This window comes from Nycticebus coucang, chromosome 9, assembly GCF_027406575.1.
Source record: "Nycticebus coucang isolate mNycCou1 chromosome 9, mNycCou1.pri, whole genome shotgun sequence".
Taxonomy (NCBI): Eukaryota; Metazoa; Chordata; class Mammalia; order Primates; family Lorisidae; genus Nycticebus; species Nycticebus coucang.
This window is the reverse complement of record NC_069788.1, coordinates 113,887,647-113,913,436: the sequence shown is the minus strand read 5'-3', so window position 1 is coordinate 113,913,436 and position 25,790 is coordinate 113,887,647. Positions and strand designations below refer to the sequence as shown.

At 45.7% G+C, this 25,790-nt stretch overlaps 1 protein-coding gene and 1 pseudogene across 17 annotated transcripts in view; one reads left to right on the top strand and one right to left on the bottom strand.

The window, feature by feature from the left end:
• Nucleotides 1-23,014, top strand: part of SIPA1L1 (signal induced proliferation associated 1 like 1) — a 434,009-nt gene extending 410,995 nt beyond the window's left edge. For 14 of the 17 annotated variants that reach the window (XM_053601212.1, XM_053601207.1, XM_053601214.1 and 11 more), the window contains 7 exons: nucleotides 7,140-7,376; nucleotides 8,130-8,295; nucleotides 14,068-14,314; nucleotides 17,407-17,553; nucleotides 19,048-19,162; nucleotides 21,699-21,783; nucleotides 22,632-23,014. In XM_053601212.1, the coding sequence (XP_053457187.1) occupies nucleotides 7,140-7,376; nucleotides 8,130-8,295; nucleotides 14,068-14,314; nucleotides 17,407-17,553; nucleotides 19,048-19,162; nucleotides 21,699-21,783; nucleotides 22,632-22,775 (1,141 nt within the window). In that variant the 3' untranslated portion in view covers nucleotides 22,776-23,014. The remainder of the gene's footprint in view (nucleotides 1-7,139; nucleotides 7,377-8,129; nucleotides 8,296-14,067; nucleotides 14,315-17,406; nucleotides 17,554-19,047; nucleotides 19,163-21,698; nucleotides 21,784-22,631) is intronic. The other 3 variants (XM_053601219.1, XM_053601221.1, XM_053601222.1) reach the window with 1 other exon arrangement.
• On the bottom strand, nucleotides 13,093-13,204 carry LOC128595246 (uncharacterized; annotated as a pseudogene).
• Nucleotides 23,015-25,790: the final 2,776 nt, after the last annotated feature.

Here is a 25,790-nt window from a genome sequence, read left to right as displayed (position 1 = left end):
AGCAAACCTTGCAATTTAACGGATTAGCAGATAGGTAACATAAAGGTCACATAAAGCAGATCTGGCAATTAGCGAATAAGTAAAACAGTTTGTCACAGCACTTAGCTCGTTAACTCTCATCATGACAGTACTTGGCCCATTAGTTCTTATCTTGTTTTGTTCCAGCCCGATACGGCCGGATCTAAGAGTAACGGTGCCTGTCATCATTTCAGAGTTATGGTATACTCATCTTTGGTCCTACACGGCCCCCTGGTGCATGTCGGTGGTGGGCGGTGTCCATCTTATCGGGGTGACGAGGCTGCTTGCACCCATCTCAGTATGTCTCCCCCAGCTTCTGTGACTGTTTTTTGGGTTTCAGCCTGTATCATATTTTCTCTTTTCAAGCTTTCCAGCTTTATTTTCTTTATCCTTTTTAGATGCCACACCTGAGCATGACACCCTCTCAACTATGCCCAGCAAAATGACACTATTCATAGATACTTGTTAGCTCTTTATTAAATGGCAGACTTGCTCAGCTTGTGGTCCATAGTGGTCGCTGAGGCCTCCTCTGTTGTGTGTGCCTCGCCACTCACTTCCCCACACTGTGTGTATTAGTATGCCCATGTACTTGCTAAATATCTGCTTCTTACGCATGTGGATGAATGTTTTTTCTTTGTTGTAGCCACTTGGATATCCACTTTGCCAACTTAATCATTCCTACGTCTCTTGTCTGTTTTCTGCTTAATCCTTTGGAATTAGTGTCTCCTGAAGCTCTCCTAACTGGTGAAGCCCAGTATTGACTATAGTACAGAATGAGCTGGGGTTGAACACAGTGGGAAGAGTCCTTTTTCATTCTTCCTATTATCTCTCACCTAAAGGCTTATTTGTACAAGCAGTCCAGGAAACCCAATCAGCTCTCCTCTCCTTGCTTTTAGGCCATCATTCAGCCCTTGCCCAGATTTTGCCACAGCTCTTTGATAGGTGACTAATGTTGTTTTCCCTCTCCTGAAAATATCATCCTTTGCAGGCGTAGCCTAAAACCCATCCCTCCATGCCGTGCCTGAATAGTAGATGACGCCTTTGGCAGCTTCCTACAGCACCAACAATGGCCAGCAGATGATTTTCACGAGTTCTCAGTGACAATGCAGGAATTCACAACACTCTTCCCCAGCTTTTATAGGTGTGGTATGCAGGGCTGGGGTTCATGGCCTTCAGGCTCCTCTGTAGAGCAGCCCCCACTGTGACTAACACCTTTGTGCCTGTCACTCGTCCAGCGTCCCCTCCTGTAAAATTCCACCATAGCTGTGCTGTGCAGTGACCAGGTGGCAGCACATATGGTCCATGGTTTCATATGAGCATCAGGTCAAGGTGAGAAGTTTGGACGGAGTCAGTGTCCAAGACTGTCAGTTACCCCATTGCCTCTTCCCCTCTTTTTATTTAGGGTACTGCACATTAGTGGATACCCTCTCTTCCTTTCCAGAATTCATGTCCCAGCATGGCCAAGCAGAGTCTAAGGTTGTTCTACTTTTAGGAAATGTAAAGTGCCCTGTAATTTGCATGAAAATTAAAGTTAGTTGTCTGTTCAGAAAGGGGCACTCGGACTCTATATTTTGGGTGGTTCCAGTTTGGCTGTGCTCACAGTTAAACTCCCTGTTTATACAGTGAGGAAAGTAGCAGATACTGCAGTTGATTGCAGTTGTCACTTCCTAATATATCCCCTACTCTTTTTGTTGCATATTGTATGTTCATGACCTCCTTGAACAATTCCTATGGAGAGATTTAACTTTCCATGGTAAAATGCAAATGTAGCCTGTTGGATTAACATGAAATCTTCAGGCAGTGAGACAGGCTTTCCCCACAGTGCCCCTTAAAAAGCACGAAGCTGATTTCATGTTAGTAGTTTTGTTATTAACCCACTTCAGAGATTCTTAGGTGAAGTGTGAGAGTGCAGGACCTTCAAGGTGGACCGGGGCCAGCAGATCAGTTAGGCTTCAAGGAGCCTCATCCACCACTGGACCGAGGGTCAGACCCATGTTACAGTAGGAAGTATTGAGACTATGTAGTGGTTCTTAAACTCTAGAAAACATGAGAATCCTTTGGAATTTTATGAAAATACAAATTTCTGGGGCTCTAGAAGATCTGATGAGAGCCCAGGACTCTCTGTTTACATCAGCACCTGCCAGTGGCCACAGCAGCTCAAGAAACAAGGCTTCACTTTCTTGAACGATATTAAATTGGATTTTGACCAAGTCATAACAATGTGAATAATGTGAATAATTCCACTGGGTTTCAGCAGTAGGTCTCAATTGTTGTGGTTTTGGCAAATCTTCCAGGCATCACCCAGCTCTATTAAATAAAAACATCCAGGATTAAGACACAGGAAAGGATGTTTTAGAAGAACTCCCAGGTGATGGTCATATGCCCCCTGGACTCAAGGGGAAGTGCACTGAAGTGCTCACCACGCTCCATGTGGTCAGTTCTGCACACACCAGTGAATTACTCATTTGTTTCTCCTTGCACCGTGTTCCTAAATCTAATCAATTGTTAAGTAGGGCTGTGTTGATTATAACTATTAGTGAACAAAAGCATGCTGGCATTTCACACCTGGGAACTAGTATCAGCCCATCTTGTTCACAGATAAAACCAATAATCAGGGTCAGTGGTCTTATTTAAGCAATTAGCCTTTTAAGGATATACTTGTAAACAAGCATCGTTTACAGATTTGATTATTTCTTGCAGCAAAAATAAAGCATCATCTAGTTTCAAATACAATATGAATAAAATTCACCATCATCATCTTTACCTCCTTCTTCCATTTAAAATGGATAATTATCTTTATTTGACAATTTCTGTCGTCAAATATTGAGTGTCTGCAATTGCCAGGGTCTGTTTTAGGTATGGGGGATATAATGAAAAAGTGAATAAAGACAAAAATCTCAGCCCTTGTGGAGCTTACATGTGAAGAAATTCAATATATAGTGTCCTACACAGTGACAGATGCAAAGGAGAAACGATTTGTTTGATAGGCATTTTAGTGGGAGTCTGCTGTGCTCCTGGCATTGTTAGATACACAGAAAAAAAAAACAACACCTTCCTTCAAAGAGCTTTTAATCTAGTACAGTTTACTGAATGCTTCTCAGAGAAATAATGGCAGTGATTAAATTCATACAGAAAGGAAAGCCGTGTATTCTGCATGTTGGTTGCTCTCATCTCAGAACCTGTTCTTCAAACTTCCCTCTCGTGGAGTACATGCATTACAGCTAAAACCAGCATGGCTGTTTCATACAACCTGGAGGAACGATTTGTGAATTAATGACGATACAGTTTACTTTCTAGTCTCTTGGCTAATTATTTCTATTCTGATGAAGCATTAGTCTTTGAAAGCTCCTGCGTTTTGAATACCAGTGTTAACCATATCGAGATGCTTGATGCTGATGAATGTTAAATGTGGCAGTTCAAGTGTGCCTCTGGCACAGTGGTTTTCCAAGTGTAGGTCACAGATCACAGTATTTTCTGGGAAAGTGTTAGAAATGCAAATTCTTATGCCCTTGCCAACCCCCATCTCACCTGCTGAATCAGAGTCTCAGGGAGGGGAGGGAGCCTGGCAATCTGCATTTTAGCATGCTAAAGTCCAAGAACCGAGCTCATGTGTGGATACTAATGAAGGCAGTTAAAGCAAGCACCTAGAGTACCCTAGACCAGAGATGCAAGGCATTGTTTTGTTATACTGGAATCTGCTTCAGACACTAGCCAGGGTCGAGGCTTAGGACCTCACATCTCTGTTGTAAGTGTGTATGAGGAAGATAGAGTCTGGTGAAAAAGAATTTGCAAACCAAAGATAAGATCTTAGCCGTAAGTAACTAACAAGTGGCCACAAGCCCATCACATTGTTTAAACTGTGCCCCGGGCTCCCATCCTCTGACATTTCAGAAGCACCTTTCCGTAGATGATCCCACCGTAGATGATCCCAGTGTTAAAACACGTGGCTGCTAATCAGGGCCTCTGGTGTCCTCACAAGCTCGACTGCCTCTATATGTGTCTCCGCACTTCCTTCTTTCATTGGTTCACCTTTCTACTTTCATCATCCTTTCTGTAACACAGTTAGGGTTTTGTTCTTACTGATTTAACATCCTACGTTTACAGAAAAATTTTGCATTCCTTTTCTCAATTTTAGAAGCAAATATATGAGATGTTTGTTATCAAGAGCTAAGTGTGCATTGCTTTTAAATTGATGCTGCCCTTTGAGGTTTTGTCAGGGAGGGCTTCCTCTAACTGGAAAAATTGGGGGGGGGGGTTGTTAGAGGGATTAGAGTAAGAGTAGTCATTTTTATATTATTGTGGTTTTTGCAAGGTTTGAGCCTAGTTCTTCCCTCTTACAGAAATAACGTAGATGGTTGTGTTTGGGCCCAGAAGTATGGAAAACCCTCCAGGTCATCTTAGCTCTGTCTAGTCTGCCCCCACCAATATCCTGCCTCGCCCCACCAGCAGAGTCTCACGGACAGACAGAGACTTCTTTCTGGTCATTTACTTTTGCTTTCCTTGTAGATGTGTTTTTATTGACAGATAATATACAAATAGAAAAGGGTACAGGCCATAAGTGTATATGCAGATACATTTTCACACCCATGTGAATCATTAGCCAGGTCAAAAACCAGAACAGAACCAGATCCCAAAACCACTCCTCACCCCCCCCCCCATCACCCACCATTCCTTCCCCAGCCCATGCACCTCCTCACCAAGGTGAATGCAATCCTGAATCCTAAAATCTTAGACTCATTTTACCTATTTCTGGACTTTCCAAAGATGGAACCATATCATGTGTATTATTTTGTGTCTGATGCCAACCTTATGTTGGTGAGATTTATTCATGTATTGCGGGCAGCACCAGTTGATTTCCATTGCTGTACTATATTTACACTGTGAGAATACACCAGACCCACTGTACTGCTCATGAACATTTGATCGAACATTTGGATTGTTTCCGGTTGGGGATATTACGAATTCTTGTATGTGGCCTTTGGTACACATAGGTATACACTTCTTTTGAGTTTCTAGGAATAAAATACCCATGTCATATGACAGACAAGTGTTCAGCTTTACTGGTTTTCCAAAGTGGTTGTAATAAGTGGCACTCTAAATAGCAGAGCATCAGAGTTCCACTTGCTTCCCATCCTTTCTGGAGCTTGAAATTCTGTCTAATTTAGCCATCCTGCTGAGTGTGGAATGGGCCCTCATTGCGATTTTAATTTTCATTTGTCTGGTATTTGATGAGCACCAATGTTTATCGGTCTTTTGGGCACCCTCTTTTGTGAGATACCCGTTTTTATTTGGGGCTGTCTAGCTTGTTGACGCATAGGAGTTCTGCATTCTGGGTGGGGCCTACTGCTGGGTGTGTGTTTTGCACATACTCTCCTACGTCTTCTGATGAGTAGAAGTGCTCAATTGTAATGCAGTTCACTCCTTTTTTTTTTGATCCTATTAAAGAGGCCTCTGCCTCTATCATAAAGGATTTTTTTTTTCCTGAGACAGGATCTTATTCTGTCACGCAGGCTGGAGTGCAATAATGTCATCCTAGCTCACTGCAGCCTCAAACTCAGGGCTCAAGGTATTTCCTGCCTCAGCCTTCTCTGCAGCAAGTGCCACCACACCTGGCTAATTTTTTTTTTTTTTTTAAGTCAGTCTTACTCTGTCACCCTGGCAAGAAATGCTGTGGCATCATAGTTCACAGCAGCCTCAAACTCTTGGGCTCAAGCAATCCTCTTGTCTTAGCCTCCCAAGTAGCTGGGACTGTAGGTGCTCATCACAACACCTAGGTACTTTTTCTACTTGTAGAGACAGGGTCTCACTTTGCTTAGACTTCTGAGCTTAGGCGATCCACCCTTCTCAGCCTCCCAGAGTGCTGGGATTGCAGGCATTAGCCTCCGTGCCCAGGCAGGATTTTTAGGTCTACATTTAAATATACGATCCAGCTGGAATTTATTGTTATGGAAAGTTTTAGGTAAAGGTATCACAATTCATTTTCACTGTTAAATGTATTATCTCAGGACTTTTCAATATGAAAATAGTTTCAGATTTACAGAAAAGTTACAAAACAGTGCAGAGAATTCCCACATATCCCTTGCCCAGTTTCTCCTGTTGTCATCAGCGTATGTCACTGCAGTACATTTGCGATGGCTAAAGAATCAATAGCGATGAGTTATTATTAACTAAAGGTGATAACTTTATTCAGATCAGGACCTTTGGGTTTTGGCAAACGAAAGTGCTTTTGAGAAAGGCTTTGGAACCATGCACAATTAACTAAAACTCCAGTAATATAAAGTGCTTGCTAGTGACAGTCAACCCATCTTTGGTCTCATCCCAAGCTGGAGAGCTTGGCAGGGCTCACGCAGTGTGAACGTGGGTCCTGTGACGCCACTTGGCAGCAAGTATGGATATCCCACAGTTAAAGGCCCCTCACCTTTGTAGTCAAATAAAACTCTCATCCTCATCTTTGAAAATTGTGCCTTTTTCTGTTTCAGACCACTTTAGAAACCCCTGCGTTTTAGACTTCTTTAAGTCTGCTGGACTTAGTTTTGTAATCTTTAACAACATTTGAAATGTACCAATGAATAGCTTTTTAGAGCCAATGTCAGTCCCAGATGCCGTGGGGACGGAAAAGTCACTATGCACACTCGGCCTTGGGAATGGGAGTCTGGGAGCTGCGTCCCTGACTCAGGCTCATCTCCCCTCCTCTGCTTGGGCCTGGAGAGCGTCACCATGACCCTGGTTCTGAGAAAGTCAACACAGGCAGCCACTGAGACTGCTATGCCTTTTGCTGCTCTTTCTTCTGTTTCTTTCTGCTTCTTGACTTCCCTGTGACAAACATCAGTGTGCCCGTGTGTTTGAAGGTGTCCCTGATGATCTTAACTGTTTTTACTTTTTAACTCAAAGTGCAGACTAAGCCCTAGTGACCATCTGTCACTTGAGAACAGACATTTAAATTATAGCGAGAAAGCAAGTAAAGCCAGCCATTCATACGCATTAATGTTTTATGAGAAATTCATTGTTGTTTAACTCGGCCATCACCTGTACCCTGGACGCCACTTCACAGTGGACAGTCATGACCCTGAGATGCACGGTGCACGTGGGGGTCATTGTGTCTTCGTCCTCCTTCTCCACAGTACCATGAGCTCCCGACACTCTGCCAGCCCAGTGGTTTTCTCCAGTGCCCGAAGTTCACCCAAAGAAGAACTTCACCCTGCCGCCGCCTCACAGCTCGCACCGTCCTTCTCCTCATCCTCCTCTTCCTCTGGTCCCAGGACTTTCTACCCTCGCCAGGGCGCTACTAGCAAATACCTAATTGGATGGAAAAAACCAGAAGGAACAATAAACTCCGTGGGATTTATGGACACAAGAAAGTAAGAGTTCTTTTGCTTCTCTTGGTGGGTGACTTGCTTTTAACATGACAGAGATCAGAAAACGTTGGGCAGTTTCTTACATCAAAGGAGGCCGGGCTAAAAGGTGGGAGGTTTGGTTTGGTAGAGGGGATTGTTGGTTTTTATTTCCTAAATTAATTCTCTGCTTCATTCCTTAAATAAGATGTACTATGAAACATTCAGGTTTGAGAATCTCAGATCTCCTAGAAAAGAGGGTGTTTAAAAGACACACTTCAGAATAATTAAGCCTCTGGTACTAACACCACACTAATCTCTTTGATTATTATTAATCCTGGGTAATTCTTCTGAACTGAGCCAGGAAGCCGCAGAGGGAGTATTAGGAAGTGAGTGTGTACATTGCCATTAAGACTTTAACAAAGGAGTACAGCAAAAAAATTAAGTGATTCTTGCATTTATTTTGTTGTTGTTTGTGCAAAAGTTGCATTTGGGATTCATACCTTGTGTTCTTTCAGTTAAGTCTATTGCTAATTTTGGCTTAGTAGAATTAATAGTTTTCTATAAGAGTCATTTGTTCATCAGGTTTTATTTTGTGTTTCAAATTGGTTTTGTTTCCTTAACAAGCGTTTACCTAAGTAAGTTCTGGTGTGATTAAACAGAATAATTCTTTTTCTCACCTTAAATATCGCTCTACTGACTTACATCCTTCAGAGCCCACTGTGCCCTTGAGCCAACCTTATTGACTTGGTTTCTACCGTCTCTTCCCTTTCTTTCAAGGCGTCATCAGAGTGATGGCAACGAAATAGCCCATACAAGGCTGCGTGCCTCCACCAGGGACCTCCGGGCATCGCCTAAGCCAACCTCCAAGTCCACCATTGAGGAGGACCTAAAGAAGCTGATTGACTTTGAAAGCCCAACTCCTGAATCACAGAAGAATTTTAAGGTATGGAACAGAATGCTCAGAAGCCAAACCTGAGGGGCTGTTTGCTGTAGTGGCCCCTTCCAGAGAGCGTTGCTTGCCAGCTCCTCCTTGCTGGCTCCCGCATGCTGCCATCATCCAGTTTTCCCAGTAAGTAGAACAAGGTGTTTTAAATGCTCAGAGGTCCCAGCAGCCACATCTCTCTAGGCTTGGTTTCTCTGAACCTGTCCCTACTGTGCAAGTGTTTCCTCTTCCAGTGTATCCTCCCCATAGCACATGACACCTTAGCCATCACATCCATGCTGTTGATGCTCAGAACTTGGTACGTGCCGGTGGCTCCCTTGTCAGCTAGACGGTTATCCACAGGACTTCAGCGTCTCTTGTCCAAAGGGTCCCCCATTCTCACAAATGCCATTTGCTCCCTGCCCCGTGTGCCCACAGTACTCTGCACTCCAGCCTTGCCTGACCAGCCAGCACACAAACAAGCTGGCCACACACAGTCCTCACTCCCAGGACCAGCCTGGCCATACACAGTCCTCACTCCCAGGACTGGCCTGGCCATACACAGTCCTCACTCCCAGGACCGGCCTGGCCATACACAGTCCTCACTCCCAGGACCAGTCTGGCCATACACAGTCCTCACTCCCAGGACCGGCCTGGCCATACACAGTCCTCACTCCCAGGACCGGCCTGCCTGCTAGACATGCACTCTTGTCAGCTGCCCCTCCAAGAGTAAACAGACAGCTTCAGCCCAGCAAACTCTGTCTCCACTCACACCTTCAGAACTTAGAGGGCTCTGCTTTGTAAAGCCTTCTCCCTATATTCCTCTCTCGGAATCCCAGACTATAAAGGCCTCCTCTGAAACCCAGTCTCTCCTCCCACCCTGTCTGAATGCTTATTCAGCATTTATGTTGGTGCAGCGGTGGCCAGACCTCTGACCACACGGAAAGGTTTGCTGTGCTCCCCTCAGCCTGGAGGAGCTGGGAGCTCACTTAAGGCTCTGTGCTCCCTCGGGTTTTAACGTGTGTGGTCTCAACACCTCTGGGGATTGAACTGGGACTAAAGGTGGTCGCTCTGCCTATAAGGCACTATGCCTATGAGGTGTGCCAAGTGGCCACAGGGGAAGGGGCGCACCCCTAGGAAAGTTGTGGCAGCCATCTTTGAAGTTTTCTGTTCTCTGGGCTTTAAGCTGGATGATTTGCAGTCTGTTTGAAGTGACTAGAAAGCTTTAAGAAGAACTTTGAGAATTGATTGCAAATGGAAGCTAGAATATTTGCTTAACCACTAACCATCTTCAAACTGTGATCAGGGGAGAAGAGGCATGCCAAGCTGGAGCAGCTGTGTGGGGCATCGCCTCCAGACCCCCCGACCACATCCTAGGGTTTCCTAGGATGTTTCCTCCAGATAGGTTGGGAATATAATACCTCCTAAACTTAAAAATCACCATTTACAGGAACCAGATGTAGCTCAGAGACCACTCTGGACTTGTACCTAGAAATAAATGATTTATTAACATGATTCATTACGTGAATAAATCATTTTCTATATGGAGCCATTCCTGATTTCTATTATTTCAGTTCCGTAAGCCTGCACTTAACTGTTCTGACTCATCATTCAGGGTACAAGTGGTTTCCTTGGCAACCTTGCAGAAGATAGTGTTTGAAACTCCTTTCTTTATCCATTAAAACCCAAAGAGGTATATTAAAATTTTTAAGTGCCAGTTTCAAAATAAAAAATATTTCAGATTTTTCCTTTGAGGTTAGAGGAAAATAAAACCTGCCCTGAAAAGGAATCTTTTCTCCAGTTCCTATTTGAACATTTTTGGCAAAGGGCGTCATTCTTTTGATTCACTTATACAGTGGAAATAATTGAAGGCAAATGTCTGTTTTGCTCTTATTCCAGGTCTTGGCTTTTATTTCCTAAATGAATTCCTTTAGCATTCCTATTTGAAACTTTCTTTACTTTGTGTAAAGTAACACAAAGTAAACATGAGACCCTCTGCAAAGAAAGTGCTACTGTGGGCTAAACTGTTGCATTGAGAAGGCTGGAAGCAGGAACTCAAGTTGGCTGTTTTCTCTCTCGAGTTTCATCCTCCTAGTGTGGTTACAGACGATTCCCCTAAGTAGCTCCGTGTGTCCTCTGAGTGGCCATGGCTATGCTGTGTCAGTGAGGCCAGCATGCCCTCAAGAGGCCTTCCAGGCTACTTCTGGCTCAAGGTTTCAAGCCACTGCTTCAGGGTCCTAGGCCTGGCCAGCTTGGGGCTGTCAGCAAAGGAGCCCGCTCGTATGACACAGTGGCTGTCCTGGGGAGCCAATGCTGCCACCAAGCTGTGGTTAATATTAAATGGCAGGGTCACTCCCAGGCTCGTTTGCTAGCAGAGCAAGGCATGTGCTGCCAGAGGTGGCAGGGCTGCCAGGAACGCTGTAGGTGGGTGATGACAAGGCCCCAGGCAGCTGCCGCGGAGCTCCTACCTCAAGAACAATGGTGGAGCTGTGACATTCTAGGAAACCGCACAGGCAAAATCAGAGATGGAATAACCTTATTTCCCCCAAGGGCAGCTACAGTCTGGCGAGGGAACAGACAGCAGTGCAGACTGTTCCTTAGTCCTGCTTGCCAGCCAGGGCTGTCAGGTGCAAGCCAAGGGAAGAGCCGGCACATGGCTCCGTGCTCAGGAGCAGCTTAGTGTGAGTGTGGATGACACCTGTCACCAGTGGCCAGGAGCAATGGAAAGAGGACGAGGACAGGACACCGATACGAAGCAAGATGCCGCTTCCCCAGGCTGTTTCTTGGCTGTGAAATAGAGGACAGGAGTAGATTAGTGGTGCCCAAGTGATTAAAGCTCAGGAACCCCCTTTTTAAAAACAATTAAGGCCAGGTATGGTGGTTCACACATACTCTGGGAGACTGGGGGGGATGGATTGCCTGAGCCCAGGAAACCGAGCAAGAGCGAGACACTGTCTCCACTGAAAATAGAAAATCTAGCCGAGTGTTGTGATGGGCACCTGTAGTCCCCAGCTACTCAGGAGGCTGAGGCAGGAGGATGTCTTGAACACAAGAGATGGAGTTCACTGTGAGCTATACCACAGCGCCCTCCCCAGGATGACAGAGTGAGACTCAGCCTCAAAAAATAAATAAGACCACATATGGAAGCCCAATGCATACAACTGAGAAAGCAGAATGGGAGGGCGGGAGCAGGAGGGCCAGGAGAGTAGGGGCTTCTGGGTCCAGGGCCTACCTGAACTACTCCTAGTGGTGGTGCTCTAAGGACCCCTAGCACTCCATCCCGAGCACACTCCAAAATCCCTTCCAGGCCTGCCATTCCATTCCTCTGGGTCTATCTTCCAGGGGCTGGCAGCACCTGCAAGGAAGGTGGGACACCCTCAGGAAGCAGGTAGGTTTACATTCCTTTAAAACTGGAGTTGAAGACAGATGAGGTGAGGGGCCACCCCAGCACTTTCGGACAAGACTACCTTTAATGGTAGAGAGCGTCTTGGCGGGTTGCTTCCCTCCGCTTCCTTCCCTGCCTCCCTTTAGTGCAGAATGTTGTGACGTACGTATGTAGGTATGTGTGTATTTAGAGACAGTCTTATTCCTTCACCCTGGATAGAGTGCTGTGGCATCATAGGTCACAGTGACCTCAGTCTCAAGTGATCCTCCTGCCTCAGCCTCCCAAGTAGCTGGAACTACACATTCCTGCCACAACTCCACTGGCTAGTTTTTCTATTTTTAATAGAGATGGGGTCTCTCTTTTCCTCAGGCTGATCTCAAACTCTTGAGCTCCAGCAGTCCACCCACCTCGGCCTCCCAGAGTACTGGGCTTATGGGCGTGCGCCACCGTGCCTGGTGGATAGTGTGACTTTTATAAAGCACATGCTCAAAGGGTCTCTTCAAGGTAGCTGCTTACTGCCTTGAAGTATATTAATAACTCCCAAAGAGACTGAAACTAGAATTGATGGAGAATCTCTTGCCTGTGAAAACCAGCAGGGAGGGGGTGCTTACTGGAAAAGGAAATGCCTTTGCTAAAAATAGAGGCGCTAAGAAGATTGAGCAGCAGTCCCTGAAGACAGAGATCTGAGATGGCCCAGTAGGCGGATGTGATAGAACCTTGCAGACAGAGGAAAGGTGAACTACTTGTTTTTGTTTTTGTTTTTTTAATTATGCTTCTCAAGCTATTTAACCTCCCAATGCCTACTGTTCTCCACAGACTAGGATGGGAGAGCATTACTCTCCTCGCCAGGTTTTCCCTTGAAAAGTGTTTACTGTAGCAGCTTAGCTTTCTAGACAAGTTCACAGGTACATACCTTGTATTTAACTCATCATGAATTTTTAAAAGTGAACACAATTTTTACTTAATTGGTTACACCTTGGCCACCATCTCAATGTGTTCCACTAATAATTGTTTCCTTTGCGTGCTGCAGCTGTGCACACCACAGCTGGGGGTAGCATGGACTTGATTAACCCTTGCCTTGTTACACAGAAGCACGCTAGGCCCCAGCACACAGGAAGGGCCCGGAGCATTAGCTCTGCGTTTGGGGGTCTGCAATCAACCAGATGGAGCTATTGCTAAATCATTCTCTCTCTGCCCCTTGAAAGTGTCACGGGAAGCCTCAACAGTGGCTTTCCCACCAGCAGTGACTCAGCCCTCCTCCTCATACCTCTACACTGTTCTCCCGTCACAATGAACGTGGCCTCAGTTCTTGATTGTTTTCTTTTTAATTTTCCAATATTTTATTGGGCAATTTTTCAAACATACAGTTGAAAGAATTATACAGTGATCACCTATACACCCACCACATACATTTTATAATTTTTTTCTTCTTCATATATAGGGAATTTGTTCATAGGGAGGCCACAAGATTTGTGTCCCTCATCACAATGACCCCAGGTTCCTGTTGAGTGTGTTAGGAAGTTCTTTATTGTTCAAGGACTTCCCGGTAGCTGGACGTTTAAATATTGTTCACATGTGTGTTGTTTCTCAGTGAAAGGGCTTCTCAGAAGCTTGCAATTGGCAGAAAAATCTCAAGTAAAATCAAATTGGGTCACAAGGGCAAAAGACATCAGCAAGAGATATGAGATATATCTGGAACTATTTGTTACTTACAGATAAATGTGTAAATATTTGTCCTTTATAAAGCTGACTTCCTGTTACTATTTCATGGATTGAAATGCACCTACAAAAATAAATTCTCTCCAAAACTCATGACGTCCATCCGCCTGAAGGTTCAGCTGGTGTGACCGAGTAGTTGCTGTTTATTGAGAGCCACCTATTATCTGAGTTAATGTATTTCAATGATTACATGTTCTTGTTGCCCCACAAACACATTATTATTATCTGGCAGGCGTCTGCAGGTGTTGTGACATTATTTCATCAGGCCTCTGACACTGGTAATCAGTCCAACATCTCACTTAATCCTCATAATAATCCTGAGAGGTGTTGTCCCCCTTCTGTGGATGAGGAATTAGGCTCAGAGAAACCCTGTGATCCGGTGGGACATATAGGATTCAAATAGAACTGACATTTGTCTGACCCTAAAGTCTGTTCTTAACCAGAACATGATATTGATAAAGGCCCTCCCTCGCTCATCTGAGTACGGGGCACTGATAGGCAGTGGGCAGCGGGCTGAACTTCAGAGAAATAATGACTGGGCCCCCTGGGTCAGCTCTCTGCTGATGTACAAGAAGCTGGTGGGCCTGACGGTTTCCTGCTGGTACTCCAGGGCGCGAGGGGGCGCAGGGACTCATCTCAGGTGTCTGAAGCAGAAAATTAATTTCCTCTTGTCTCCCGCTGTTCTCCAGTTCCACGCGCTCTCCTCTCCCCAGACTCCTTTTCCCACCACCCCCACCTCCCGGCGGGCCCTGCACAGAACGCTGTCCGACGAGAGCATCTACAGCAGCCAGAGGGAGCACTTCTTCCCCTCCAGGGCTTCGCTTCTGGACCAGGCGCTGCCCAACGACGTGCTCTTCAGCAGCACCTACCCGTCTCTCCCCAAGTCTCTGCCGCTGCGCAGGCCTTCCTACACGCTAGGGATGAAGTCGCTGCATGGTAAGGGCACTTCTTAGCTGTAGCTGCAGCTGGCAGCCCTGCTGGCCACGGCCACACCCTCCTCACACACGCCTGCAGGTCGCACGCTCAGAGAATGGTCACTAGAGGAAGTCATGGCTTGCTCACCCTCTCTCCCTGTGATCCCAGACCACAAGCGTCACCTGGGCCGCTTGTTCAGTCTCACACTTTACTCAATAACCCCTGAGTTTGAATTTCCAAAGGATAGTCTAGGAATTGGGTTTTGGTTTTTTTGTTTTTTTGTTTTTTTTTGAGACAGAGTCTCTCTCCATTGCCCTGGGTAGAGAGAGCTGTGGTGTCGCAGCTCACAGCAACCTCCAACTCATGGGCTCAAGCAACTCTTGCCTCAGTCTCCCAAGTAGCTGGGACTACACGTGTGCAACATGTTACCTGGCTAGTTTTTCTATTTTTAGTAGAGACAGGGTCTCACTCTTGCTTAGGCTGGTCTTAAACTCCTGAGGTCAGGGAGTCCACCCGCCTGGACCTCCCAGAATGCTAGGATGACAGGAGTGAGCCACTGTACCCAGCCACAGGAATTGGTATTCTTATTAACCATACATCCATTTAGATTGAGCAAATATGGCTAACACCGAGTTAGTTGCTTCTTAGAGTTGTGATCTTCCTGCAGCCACCCTCAGAACCCAGACTTGCTGTGGCTCTGTCTTTTCCAGGCTGTAAGGACATTGCCTGTGTTGTCAACCATCTTTTGTTGACTCATTCATTGATCTATTAAGTGCATTTAAGGAAAAGGCATACCGATAGTGGGGCACCCCCGTGTCCTCCCCTTTGATTCATAGGTGCTTTGTTTGCTCTATTACCTAACTAGGTACTGTGTTCAGGAAGGGCCTTGTTCTAGAACTCTGGATTTAAATCTGGTCTTTTCCTCCTGCAAATCTGCAGGATTTCTGTGTCTTGTGTCCCTTCATGCCCACATTTCTTTTCCTTCTGCTGCTTTTCTGGAACAATGTTTTCCTTCAGTCTTATGCTTGCCCTGCCTTATTCTTGAGCTCAGCCCATGCAGAGCTCCCTGTCCCCATCTCGCTCACAGTAGCACAGTCTCCTCCTCTCCTGCTGGTCCTGGCAAATGTCGCTCATAGGTCATGCCAGCCTTCCCTGTCCCCTCCCCCTTCCACCTACAGCTTAAATCTGGTTCACTTTTGTCCTAGGAAGTCACGCCAGATCAACCGAAGTTGACACAAGAATGGACCACTTCTTGTCATCAGACTCCAGAAAAAATCTGCTGGAAGTGTCCCAGTGTGCCCAAACATTTCTTTCCTCTTCTCACCCTATATCAGGGCCACTGTTCCCCGAATTCCATTGCAACTACAATTTTCTGCCCACTCGTTTCCCTGCCCTTTCTATCGTGCCTTTGCAATAATAAAAGTAAACCCTTTGTGAAGTCTTTCCTGTATGTGTCCTATCCGGGGCATCCCTGTCCGGCTAGAGGCTCATATCCTGGAAACCTGCCAGGCACACATGGTCACTGTCCAGCTGAGACGGCCCCGGGTTAAGGCCCCATCTGGGCCCCTGGGGGGCTGTGGAGAGGAAGGGAAGGAACGGGCTGCCTTGTCCGGTCACCTCCTCCTGCTCTCTTGAAATCAGCAGCTGCGGTGACTTCATGTCCTGACCCGCGCAATCCATGCCTTGTTTGGTGACTTCCACTGACATGTTGGGAGGTGGGGAGAAGCGACTTCTTCCTTCTCCACATGGAAATTTGGGCCCCAGTGTTAAAAGGGCAGAAGGGTTGTGAGTGACATACAGAATTATCTGTTCCTCCTACTTCCCCTTGGTGGGAACAAGTTTAAATAGAACTGAACATTTAATATCTTGCAGTATTTGTTGACTTCCATTTACTCATAATTTTGCTAATTTTAAGCACATTAATAACTAGCAGCTGCACTTCAGAGCAGTTCTTGACATAATTTGAAATGGAAAACAAGCACTTAAAACACTCAGGCTTACCAGGCCGTCATAATAGATGAAACTTTTTAACTCCTTGTAAACAGGTATTTCTAGAGTCACTCACAGATTTTAACTGAGAGTTTTACTTTTGCGTGGTGGTTAATGCTGCAGCCACGTTCCAAGGGCGGCCCTTCCCGCGGCTTGCACGCTCAGCAGTTCCACCTGGCTTCTGCTGCTTGAGCGACGTCTTCCCTGGCTCACTCTGGCCTGCCCTCCTTGTTGCCCTCCTACATGAACTTGAGCAGTAGCAGTGTGCTCTCAGGGGCTCAGAGTGGCTCACAGCACCCGTTCCTCCCTGTGCCGTGCTAAGCAGAGGCTAGTCGTTAAGATGTCAGTGAGTTGATGCAATGGTTTAACATGTGTATCCCACAAATCGTCTGCTTAAAAAGAGCTTAGGATGTTAGACTGCTGCAACCCAAAACTGATCCAAAGAGTTGCTTGTATAATGACCCTGTGTCCTTGGGCAAGAGAATAATGTCAATGCCACCCCTACAATCACTTTCCTGTGTTAACCCATCCCGGTATCCTAGCACACTCAGCTCAGCTGATTCACCTCTCACTCCCACCATGCATGGGTTTGTACATGGGAATCAGTGGGCTGCCTCCGGGGTGTACCTGCCCCTCACCAGTTCCAGGGATACAGAGAGTCCATGGGGCAGCGGTCACATCCTGCTCCCAGTCCAGATAAAAGCCCTGTCATCTCCTCTTTGGGGAATAAACATCCCTGGTCTGACTCCCACATCTATCTCTCTGTTGAGGAGTAGGTCCCCTTTTCCCTGCCTGCATCCTTTGACTCTGTGAAGTTAAGCTGGATGCCAGCGCTGCTCAGCTCCACACAAGCATGTGGCCTCAGCACACAGCTAACTTTCCCATGACTTGGGACTAGAAGGGAGACGATGGAAGGTTATAAAAACAGAAGAGCAAAGGCAGACTAGAGGAAGCCAACTGCTGTTGCAAGTCAACTTTAGAGTGGCTGCTAATGGCTCGCTAGACTGGACATTGATTACAGTGGCAAGTAGCTTACACATGTGTTGTGATAGGAAATCAGGCAAGTTTCCAAGGGGTGCTCCTGTGGGCATGAGAAGTATCTTATCATTTGTTCCTTCCAACAGGAGAGTTCTCGGCCTCAGACAGCTCTCTCACTGATGTCCAGGAGACCCGAAGGCAACCTATGCCTGACCCCGGCCTGATGCCCCTGCCTGACACTGCTGCGGATCTAGATTGGTCCAACCTGGTAGATGCTGCCAAAGCCTATGAGGGTGAGTCCACCGCAGGTCCAAGCAGCAGGATCCTGTAGGGCCTCCCTGGAGTGTGCTGGTGGCAGGATCGAGTCTGGACACATTGACAACATAAGCACTTCAGCAGCATGCCAGAAACCAGCTGAGCTAACAGTTACTGAGTACTCAGGAGGGGCCAGACCCTAAGTTAGTCACTTAGGCACTTATTTTATTTAATCCGATACAACCTGGAGCTTCCTCTGCATAAGAACTCATGACATGAATGTCTGACCTCCTTCATATATGAGAAGGCAGAGAAATCCCAGCTGTCACTCAACAGGCAGTTTTGTTTTTTTATTTTTTGGCCAGGGCCGGGTTTGAACCCCCCACCTCTGGTATATGGGGCCCGTGCCCTACTCCTTTGAGCCACAGGTGCCGCCCAGCTGTGGGTCTTTGCTCATATGGCGGATCCAGCAGGGGGCTCGTCCTACCCACTGGGCCCCGTTCTGACATTGCAAGGCACTTTGCTTGCCCTTCTTACTCAGGTCGCTGTGCAAGAGCAACCCATGATCTGGGATCTGACCCATGATCTCTTCCCCAACCTACCAGCTGTGTGCTGGCTTCAGACAGGGGCGCTCAAGTGCCTGTCCTCAGACTGGTTCTGCTGAAATCAGAACCTTAAAATGCAACCTATGGATCATCATCTGTTTTCAAATGTCCTTCTTTTGAGCAAAGACTGTTTTCTAAGATCCTTCTGAAATGTTTTTATAAAATTATGATTGCAGGGGATTGATTATTTTTTGGTTTTACTCTTACTTGGAAGAATTGAAGGTTGCCTTTCAGTCAGGTTCCCATTGTGTGGGGAACGTTATTAGACCAGCCACAGGACGCCATAGTCGGGCGAGTGGCGTGGAGCAGGCACCGCAGGTCCTCACTGCCTTCTTCAGGTTTATTTGGCTCATTGAAGTTCCCCAGTACTAACTTTCACTTTGGTGGTTAATCATCTCATATAAAATGGCAGGCGTTTCGTTTCTTTACTGGGAGAAATTTTAACACCTTTGATTTTTTTGCTTGGTTTAGATTATAAGGTGGTATATTTGAAAACACAGGTGGCATGAACTTAATTAAGTTAAAGCCCGCTAGAGGGGCCAGGCATCTCATGGAAAACATTCTTCAAGAAGTTTTAGGAAGCATAGGACTAGCTCTTTAATGCATTGCTGTCATTGATGAGCCTTGGTCTGGAAATTTGGCACAAGGCCTGTTTCCAGGGAAAGAGTTAATGCTGCTTTGATTGGGAGGGGGACTAGAAATTGATTCACAGGCATTTTATGAGGGGAAACCACAATGCAGTGGTTTCCCTGCATAAAGCAGTGAAATAGTACTACTTCCCCTGTGAAGGTTGGGAGCTGGGATTCCCAGTGACTCCCCGCACGTTGGTTAGACTTGACTATCAGTGTAGACCATTCGTTGACTTTGATAGAGAGGGCCCAGAGATGTGACTCCAAAGTACTGACTGTTTTCTTATCTCCCTTCTAGTCCAGAGAGCCTCATTTTTTGCTGCTAGTGATGAAAACCATCGTCCCTTGAGTGCTGCATCCAACAGCGATCAGCTCGAGGCCCAGGCTCTGGCCCAGATGAAGTCTTACAGCAGGTTGGTCACCTTATCTGTGGCAAGGGCACCCTCTGCACCATGTGCCACCCCTCCAGTGATGGTAGATGTGGGAGAAAGAAGATGGAAGCCACGTAGCTGAGTGAAGCTCATTGCAGCAATGCCAGACACGCCACATTTAGTAGAACCCTGCGTAATGAAATACTTCAAACATGATGAAACTACTCCTGATGGCTTGTAAGGTCGTATTTATGAGCATTCAGTACTATTTAAACCCCTAATAGGTCAGGTAAGAGAAATCCTTGCACTAGGTTTCCTGGGCTCCTATTTAGTCCCAGAGTCTGGTTTTGGGTCTCTTCCTCAGCTGTCATCAATGGTCACGCTTATGAACGTGCCTGCTAAGTCTTAGGCAGCTCCCTGTTCATCACTTCAGGTCTCCATGTTAGAAAGCTGGACCACAGGCTAGTTAAGCAGTAACTCAAGTCCAGGGCATTTCTTCTGGATTAAGAGCATGGACCTTATGAGTTCTGTGTAACCATGCAGATGCCAATTTTTCTGTTTTCCCCTTAGTTTCCAATGGTGAGGTTGTTGAATTAATGTGTGATTTCCTGTCTATTAAAACATACTAGTCGGCAGCCACGAGACACTTAGCAAGCACTGCCTGGTACAGAGTAATTTCATTAATTTGAAAAGTCTTCCCTTAAAACCTGAGGCTGATTAAGAATCCAGGTATCAGCCTGTCATTGTGGCGGGTGCCTGTAGGCCCAACTATTCAGGAGGCTGAGGCAGCTACTGAGAACTGGTAGCCCACAGTGGCTTTATGAAGGACACCACTGCTCTCCGCCCCCACCCAGCCGAGTCCGTCTGGCACCACCCCGTTCACCTCATCTTTGGCCTTGAGCCGGTGCAGAACCTGACCAGCTTGTTGTGCCTTACAGGATTGCAGAGGACTTCTTTTTAAAAATTCATTCACTGTTAGCTTTTAATTGGTCCCCCTGGTCTTGGTCATTACCATTCCCTCTGTCTGCAGCTTCCTGACGTTCCACACCACTGTGAGTTTTGCATTTTGGGCCTGTTGTAGACTTAGGATCAGCAGAAGATGTTAGTGCAATTCATTTTAGGTCAAGAACTCTAACTTAACTTTGATTTTTAAAGTAAATAATACCTTTTATTCCATGATCCAGAAAATTCCAGAGTCACTTAACTTCTTCCCTTTGGCCTCTGGAAAGAGACCACTGCACGGTTTTCTAGGAGAGGACTTTAGTTGGGCTACTCTTTGGTTGAAGGACTTGGCTAGAAATCACTCAGGAAACTTGCAGCAGCTTGAATTCAGGTAGAGGAGAGTGTGGGGAGAAAAGTAGCCAGAGGTACTAAACCATGGGACAGTGGGGCCCTGCGGGCGGGAACATGCCCAGCAGTGCCATCAGCCAGGCCAGCAGCTGGCCTGTCATCCCGGCTCACACTTCCTTTGGTACTCCATAAGAATGGCCTTATTGGCACTTAACTGTGGGAAAAAATAAGAGGAAAATTGTTTGCTTGTTGAAATAGCACATAATTTAAGACATTAAGCTTAGACTGACAGGCTTTTGAGACATGTGGTCTTGTTTTTTAAATATTTTAAGGTATTTAGACTACTGTTTAACATGTAGGCACAATAGGGCGGCGCCTGTGGCTCAAGGAGTAGGGCGCTGGCCCCATGTACCAGAGGTGGCGGGTTCAAACCCAGCCCTGGCCAAAAAAACTGCCAAAAAAAAAAAAAAAAGATGTAGGCACAATAATTTAGCAAGCTGCAACTATGCAGGCAGCTAAGGTTATTTTCTTTTTTTTTTGGATGGTATTTCTTTTTTTAATTTATTTTTATTAAATCATAGCTGTGTACATTAGTGCAATCAAGGGGTACAATGTGCGGGATTCATATACAGTCTGAAATGTTCTCATCAAACTGTTCAACGTAGCCTTCATGGCATTTTCTTAGTTATTATATGTAGACATTTGTTTTCTGCCTTTAGTAAGTTTCGCCTGTACCCATTCTAAGATGCACTGTAGATGTGGCCCCACCCATTACTCTCCCTCCAACAAAACCTCCATTTTCTTGAGAAGCAGAGACCTGCTCTGGCTGTCACCACAAGGCCCTATAATAGCCACACACCTCCCCCATACACACACATACACAGGAGAAGCTCTTGTCTTTCAAAGCCCTTGTCTTTCAAAGCCCATCAAAGAGAGCCCAAAGCCTCCCCGAGGATGCATCTTAACGGTTTGATAGTTGTGTCTGCAGAAAGTACCTCTTGTGCTGCCAGAGATCGTTTTCACTATTGTCCTTTATTCTTCTGTTGTGAGGGTACAGCATCTACAACAAAAGCAGCTATTGATTGGCTGTAGTTGAAGCTTGTTTTGCCTTTTGTTAAGATTACCATTTTCTTTTTTAAAGTAAAACGTACATTGGGTCCCCATGCTGAGTAATTTGACATTGAAAACCATTTTACTAATATAGCCTCCCCAGAGTTAACGCGCGCACACACACACACAGAGCCATGGAGTCGCTTGCAAACATGATGTTTTGGTCCTTTGTTCCCAGCAGTAAAGATTCCTCTCCTACTCTGGCTTCTAAAGTAGATCAGCTGGAAGGCATGCTGAAGATGCTTCGGGAAGATTTGAAGAAGGTAAACCACATATTCTCAAACCAAATTGCTGTTCCACACAGACTGCCCTTGAACTGTGAGAGCCCTTTTTAGGTTGTGTTAGTGGAATGGGATGTGGGCGTTTTTCCTGTCTATGCACATGTTAAGGGGACTGCAGGGAGCACAGTTCCCCCCTGGAACACACAGTACTCAAGACCTTTGCTGTCATATGTTCCTTTTGTGGAAGCCTGGTCTGGGCCCTCTCCCAGCCTCCCCAGCCCTCCTCCATAGCCCAGACTCCCAGGTAGTTGTTTCATTTGGGCTTATGCACCAAGAGAACTGAATATTGTTTCTTGGGTGGCTTTTACTGTCCTAAGACAACAGCCCCCAAATCAATTGCCAAAAATTTAAGACAGTCCATGTTAATAGAGATTTTAAAATAACACATTCACGTCCTCACATCCCAAGCTAATCCTGTAGAGGTGAGTCTCCCTGTAGAAGCCCTGTTTCTTAGGCCTAGCCTGTAGCAGGGGTGTCCAGACTGCAGGCCGATTATGTGAGGACTGTTCTGCTTTTCTATGGTGGCAGATACCATGAAAATTATGCACGGACCTTTTTTTTTTTTTGTCATCAGCTTTCATTAGTGTTTGTGTATTTAATGTATGGCCCTAGACACCTCTACTTTCCGCTGTGGTACCAGATGCCAGAAAGTTAGACATGCTGTTAGAGTCAGTGTCTTAGCACCTAATGCTAGGCTGATTATACAGCTGGTAGGTGAAATGAGGGGAGAAATGGGTGATGGTGGGAACAGATCCAGAGCCACTGTCCCTAGGAGCTGGGCAAGGTGGGGCCACCCCTCTTAGTTCCTTCTACTTTGCCCTACCTCCCAGGAAAAAGAGGACAAAGCCCATCTTCAGGCAGAAGTTCAGCACCTGCGAGAGGACAACCTGAGGCTGCAGGAGGAGTCCCAGAACGCCTCGGACAAGCTGAAGAAGTTCACAGAGTGGGTCTTCAACACCATCGACATGAGCTAGGGAAGGCTGAGGCGGGCAGGAGCAGGCCGGGGGGTGCGTTCTCTGTGAGTGCCGGGGAGCTCCTCACCCATGCCAGGGAAAGCGTTCTCAGTGCGCCTTCCCCAGCTTCCTACCCTGCCCCCTTTCAGGGAGTGCACAACAGTTGCAGATCAACAATCATTATCTGCCTTTTGTAGAAAAGAGAAACAAAAAAGTAAATAAAAATTTTAAAAAGTAAAATAAAAGTTTAACTGCTAAAATGTGAATGTCTTTATTTTTTTGCACAATATCTTTATCTGTTATGTATTTAAGAAGAAACTGGGCCTAGGACCAGGGTGCCCCTCTGGTCCAGCTGCCTCTATTTCCATCAGCTTTCTTATCTATTTCAGGTAACCCAAGCTTTCCCTTGTTATCCTGATGAATGTCATTGTTCCTAGGAAAATATTTTTTTTTTTCCAGAAAAAGCTTATTTGGGGAGTGAAGAGGGCTATTTCCTTACCTTCTTCCCAAAAGCCTAGAGAAGGGAGTTGCTTCGAGAAAATGCCTATGTTCCTCGGGCATGAGCTCTTGCTGTCTGTACCTGTCTTCCAGAGGGTGGCAGGTCGGGGGTCATTTACAGCAAGTCAGGTAAACCAGAGCAAGATCCTGCCTGGGAACCACAGCCCTTTTCAATCCTCCATCCTCAGCTTACTTCCTGCCTCCTTCCTTTCCCAAAAGACGATGATCTCAGGTGTGCTGCTCAGAGTTAGGGCTCTTTTTGTTTGGCTTAAGTGAGCCCGAATAGGTTGGAATCAAGCTCTCTATAGCTTCCTGGCTCTAAACATTAACTGGTTTCAGAATTCCCCCAACCTAAAACCTTATTACTTCATATGCATTTTTAAATGCATTTTGGTCAAAACTATATATAGTTTTTAAGATTTTTAAAGCTAAAACTGTGGCAAAGCTTTTTTTTTAGCTTGCTCTAAATAACTGTATTAATTAATAAATCCTTCTTTCCAAAGCAAGATTTCATTGGTATTTTTAACTAGGACAAGCTAGTGGTGAATGTTTGTGAATTTTAATCCTTGCTTGTTTAAAGGAGCAATGACTGTGAGAATTGATTGGACTTTTGAAACCTGCATGTCCCAGTGTGAAATTTGAGCACGGCATTTTCTGCATCCTTTCATGGCCATCCAAAGGATTCTGCTGCAGAAATTATTGATGTGATATTTTTCCTGTCATAGTGATGCAGGCTGCTTTGGGCCCCTGGGCCCCTCATGACTGCAGAGCACAGAAACCTGGGTTGACCAGTGTTGACTGACCTAAGGAGACCCTCCTATTCTTGCCTTCATAATTGTCACATAATTGGCCCCTCTGCTCCTTGAGCGGCAGCTCCAGTCTAAGGGAACATTCAGCAATCTAGTGGCATCTGCTCAGAAGTTCCCTGCCCCGAATAATCTCTCCTCTCTCCATCCCTGAAAGAAATAGGATGGATTTTCCTCTTTTCTCCCCCCTCACACCCATTACCAGATTTTTATGCTAGTTTCATTCATGATTGTGATTTCTCCATGGGATTTTTTTTTTCCTGGTGACACTTCCATCATGGAAATAGGAAGATTTCGGAGTGCTTTGTAAACGTTTCGATTGTCTCTTTCTCTCTGATTTGTATGAAGGAGATTGTATGCTGCCTGGTATCTCTTTGTAAATGAGAAATAACTGCTAACACCCAAGCATTCTGAAGTCTTGCTTATCCTGCCTTTAGTTTTCCTTTTGTTTTACATTTTGTTTGGGGACTTGGGGCAAGCTATTTATTAGAGTTTGCAAAAACGAGTTTCTTGTTTGAAGCCTCTAAAGACTACTTGTAAAATTCAAACAATAAAATTCATTTTAAACGCTCTTTTAAAACGCTTTGGTATTATTGCTCATTGGCCCTAAGTGCATACTGATTTTCTCATCAAATTCCATTAAGATTAAAGATTTTTCTCAAAAGTTTGTCCTTTTTAGAATGTTGATAAACTGTTTTACTCCCTGTCCACCTGTCGGTAGAGAATTGCTATTTTGCCTTCTTGGATTGTGATTTCATACTTGCAGAGCTCGGAGACTGGTTCTCTGTTCAGTATCCATGTGTGGGTCTTTCACAGCGTGGCTATTCCCTGAGACCAGCTCGCTTTTGGGCTGCTGCATCTCTGAGCTCTCAGTGTCAGATGTCCTGTGCTCAGGGAATACAAATGCCTGTTGATATTAAACTGTGCAAAATGAAAAAAAATCAGTACATTCCAAAGTCAAGCAGAACCAATTTCGTGTTTTAATCTACCACATCACTGTTCTGTCCAGTGGTGCAGCTAATTGGGAGCTGACAGTTTTCTTCATTTTATTTGGTTCAACAATTCTACACATTCTAGAATTAGAAGACTAAAGATGGAGCTGGATGCCACAAGATACTCTGATTAATATGCTAAAAAGGTGTTTATTTTTTTTTATTTTTTTGTGTTTTTTGAGACAGAGTCTAACTTGGTCACCCTCAGTAGAGTGCTCTGACACCACAGCTCACAGCAACCTCAAACTCTCGGGCTTAAGCGATTTTCTTGCCTCAGCCTCCCAGCAGCTGGGACTCCAGGCACCGGCCACAACGCCCAGCTATTTGTTGTTGCAGTTGTTTAGCTGGCCCGGGGCAGGTTGCATGTTCGTGACTGGTGCCTTAACCACTGTGCTACAGGTGCCAAGCCCTTAAAAGGTGTTTAGATGCTAATTCTTAACATGGTTTAAAGGGTTCGCACATGATTTCTGTAGGGTGTGGCACGTGGCTGGGAGTCTCTGGGGGAAGGTGCCAGTGGCCTGCATTGGTAGAGGGTCTTCATCCTCCAGCTGACCCGGGCGGCCAATTGGTTGTGCTCTGGATCTAGGGCAGGTGATCGGCTGGGTTGAATTTCTAACTCCTTTGATACGGGATAAAAATGATAGTCCAAGGGTAAATGAAACAGGCCCAGCAAACTTAGGCAATTTGCTTCTAGTTAAATGTGGAAGGATGATCTTACCCCAGATTTAAACCCATGAAGC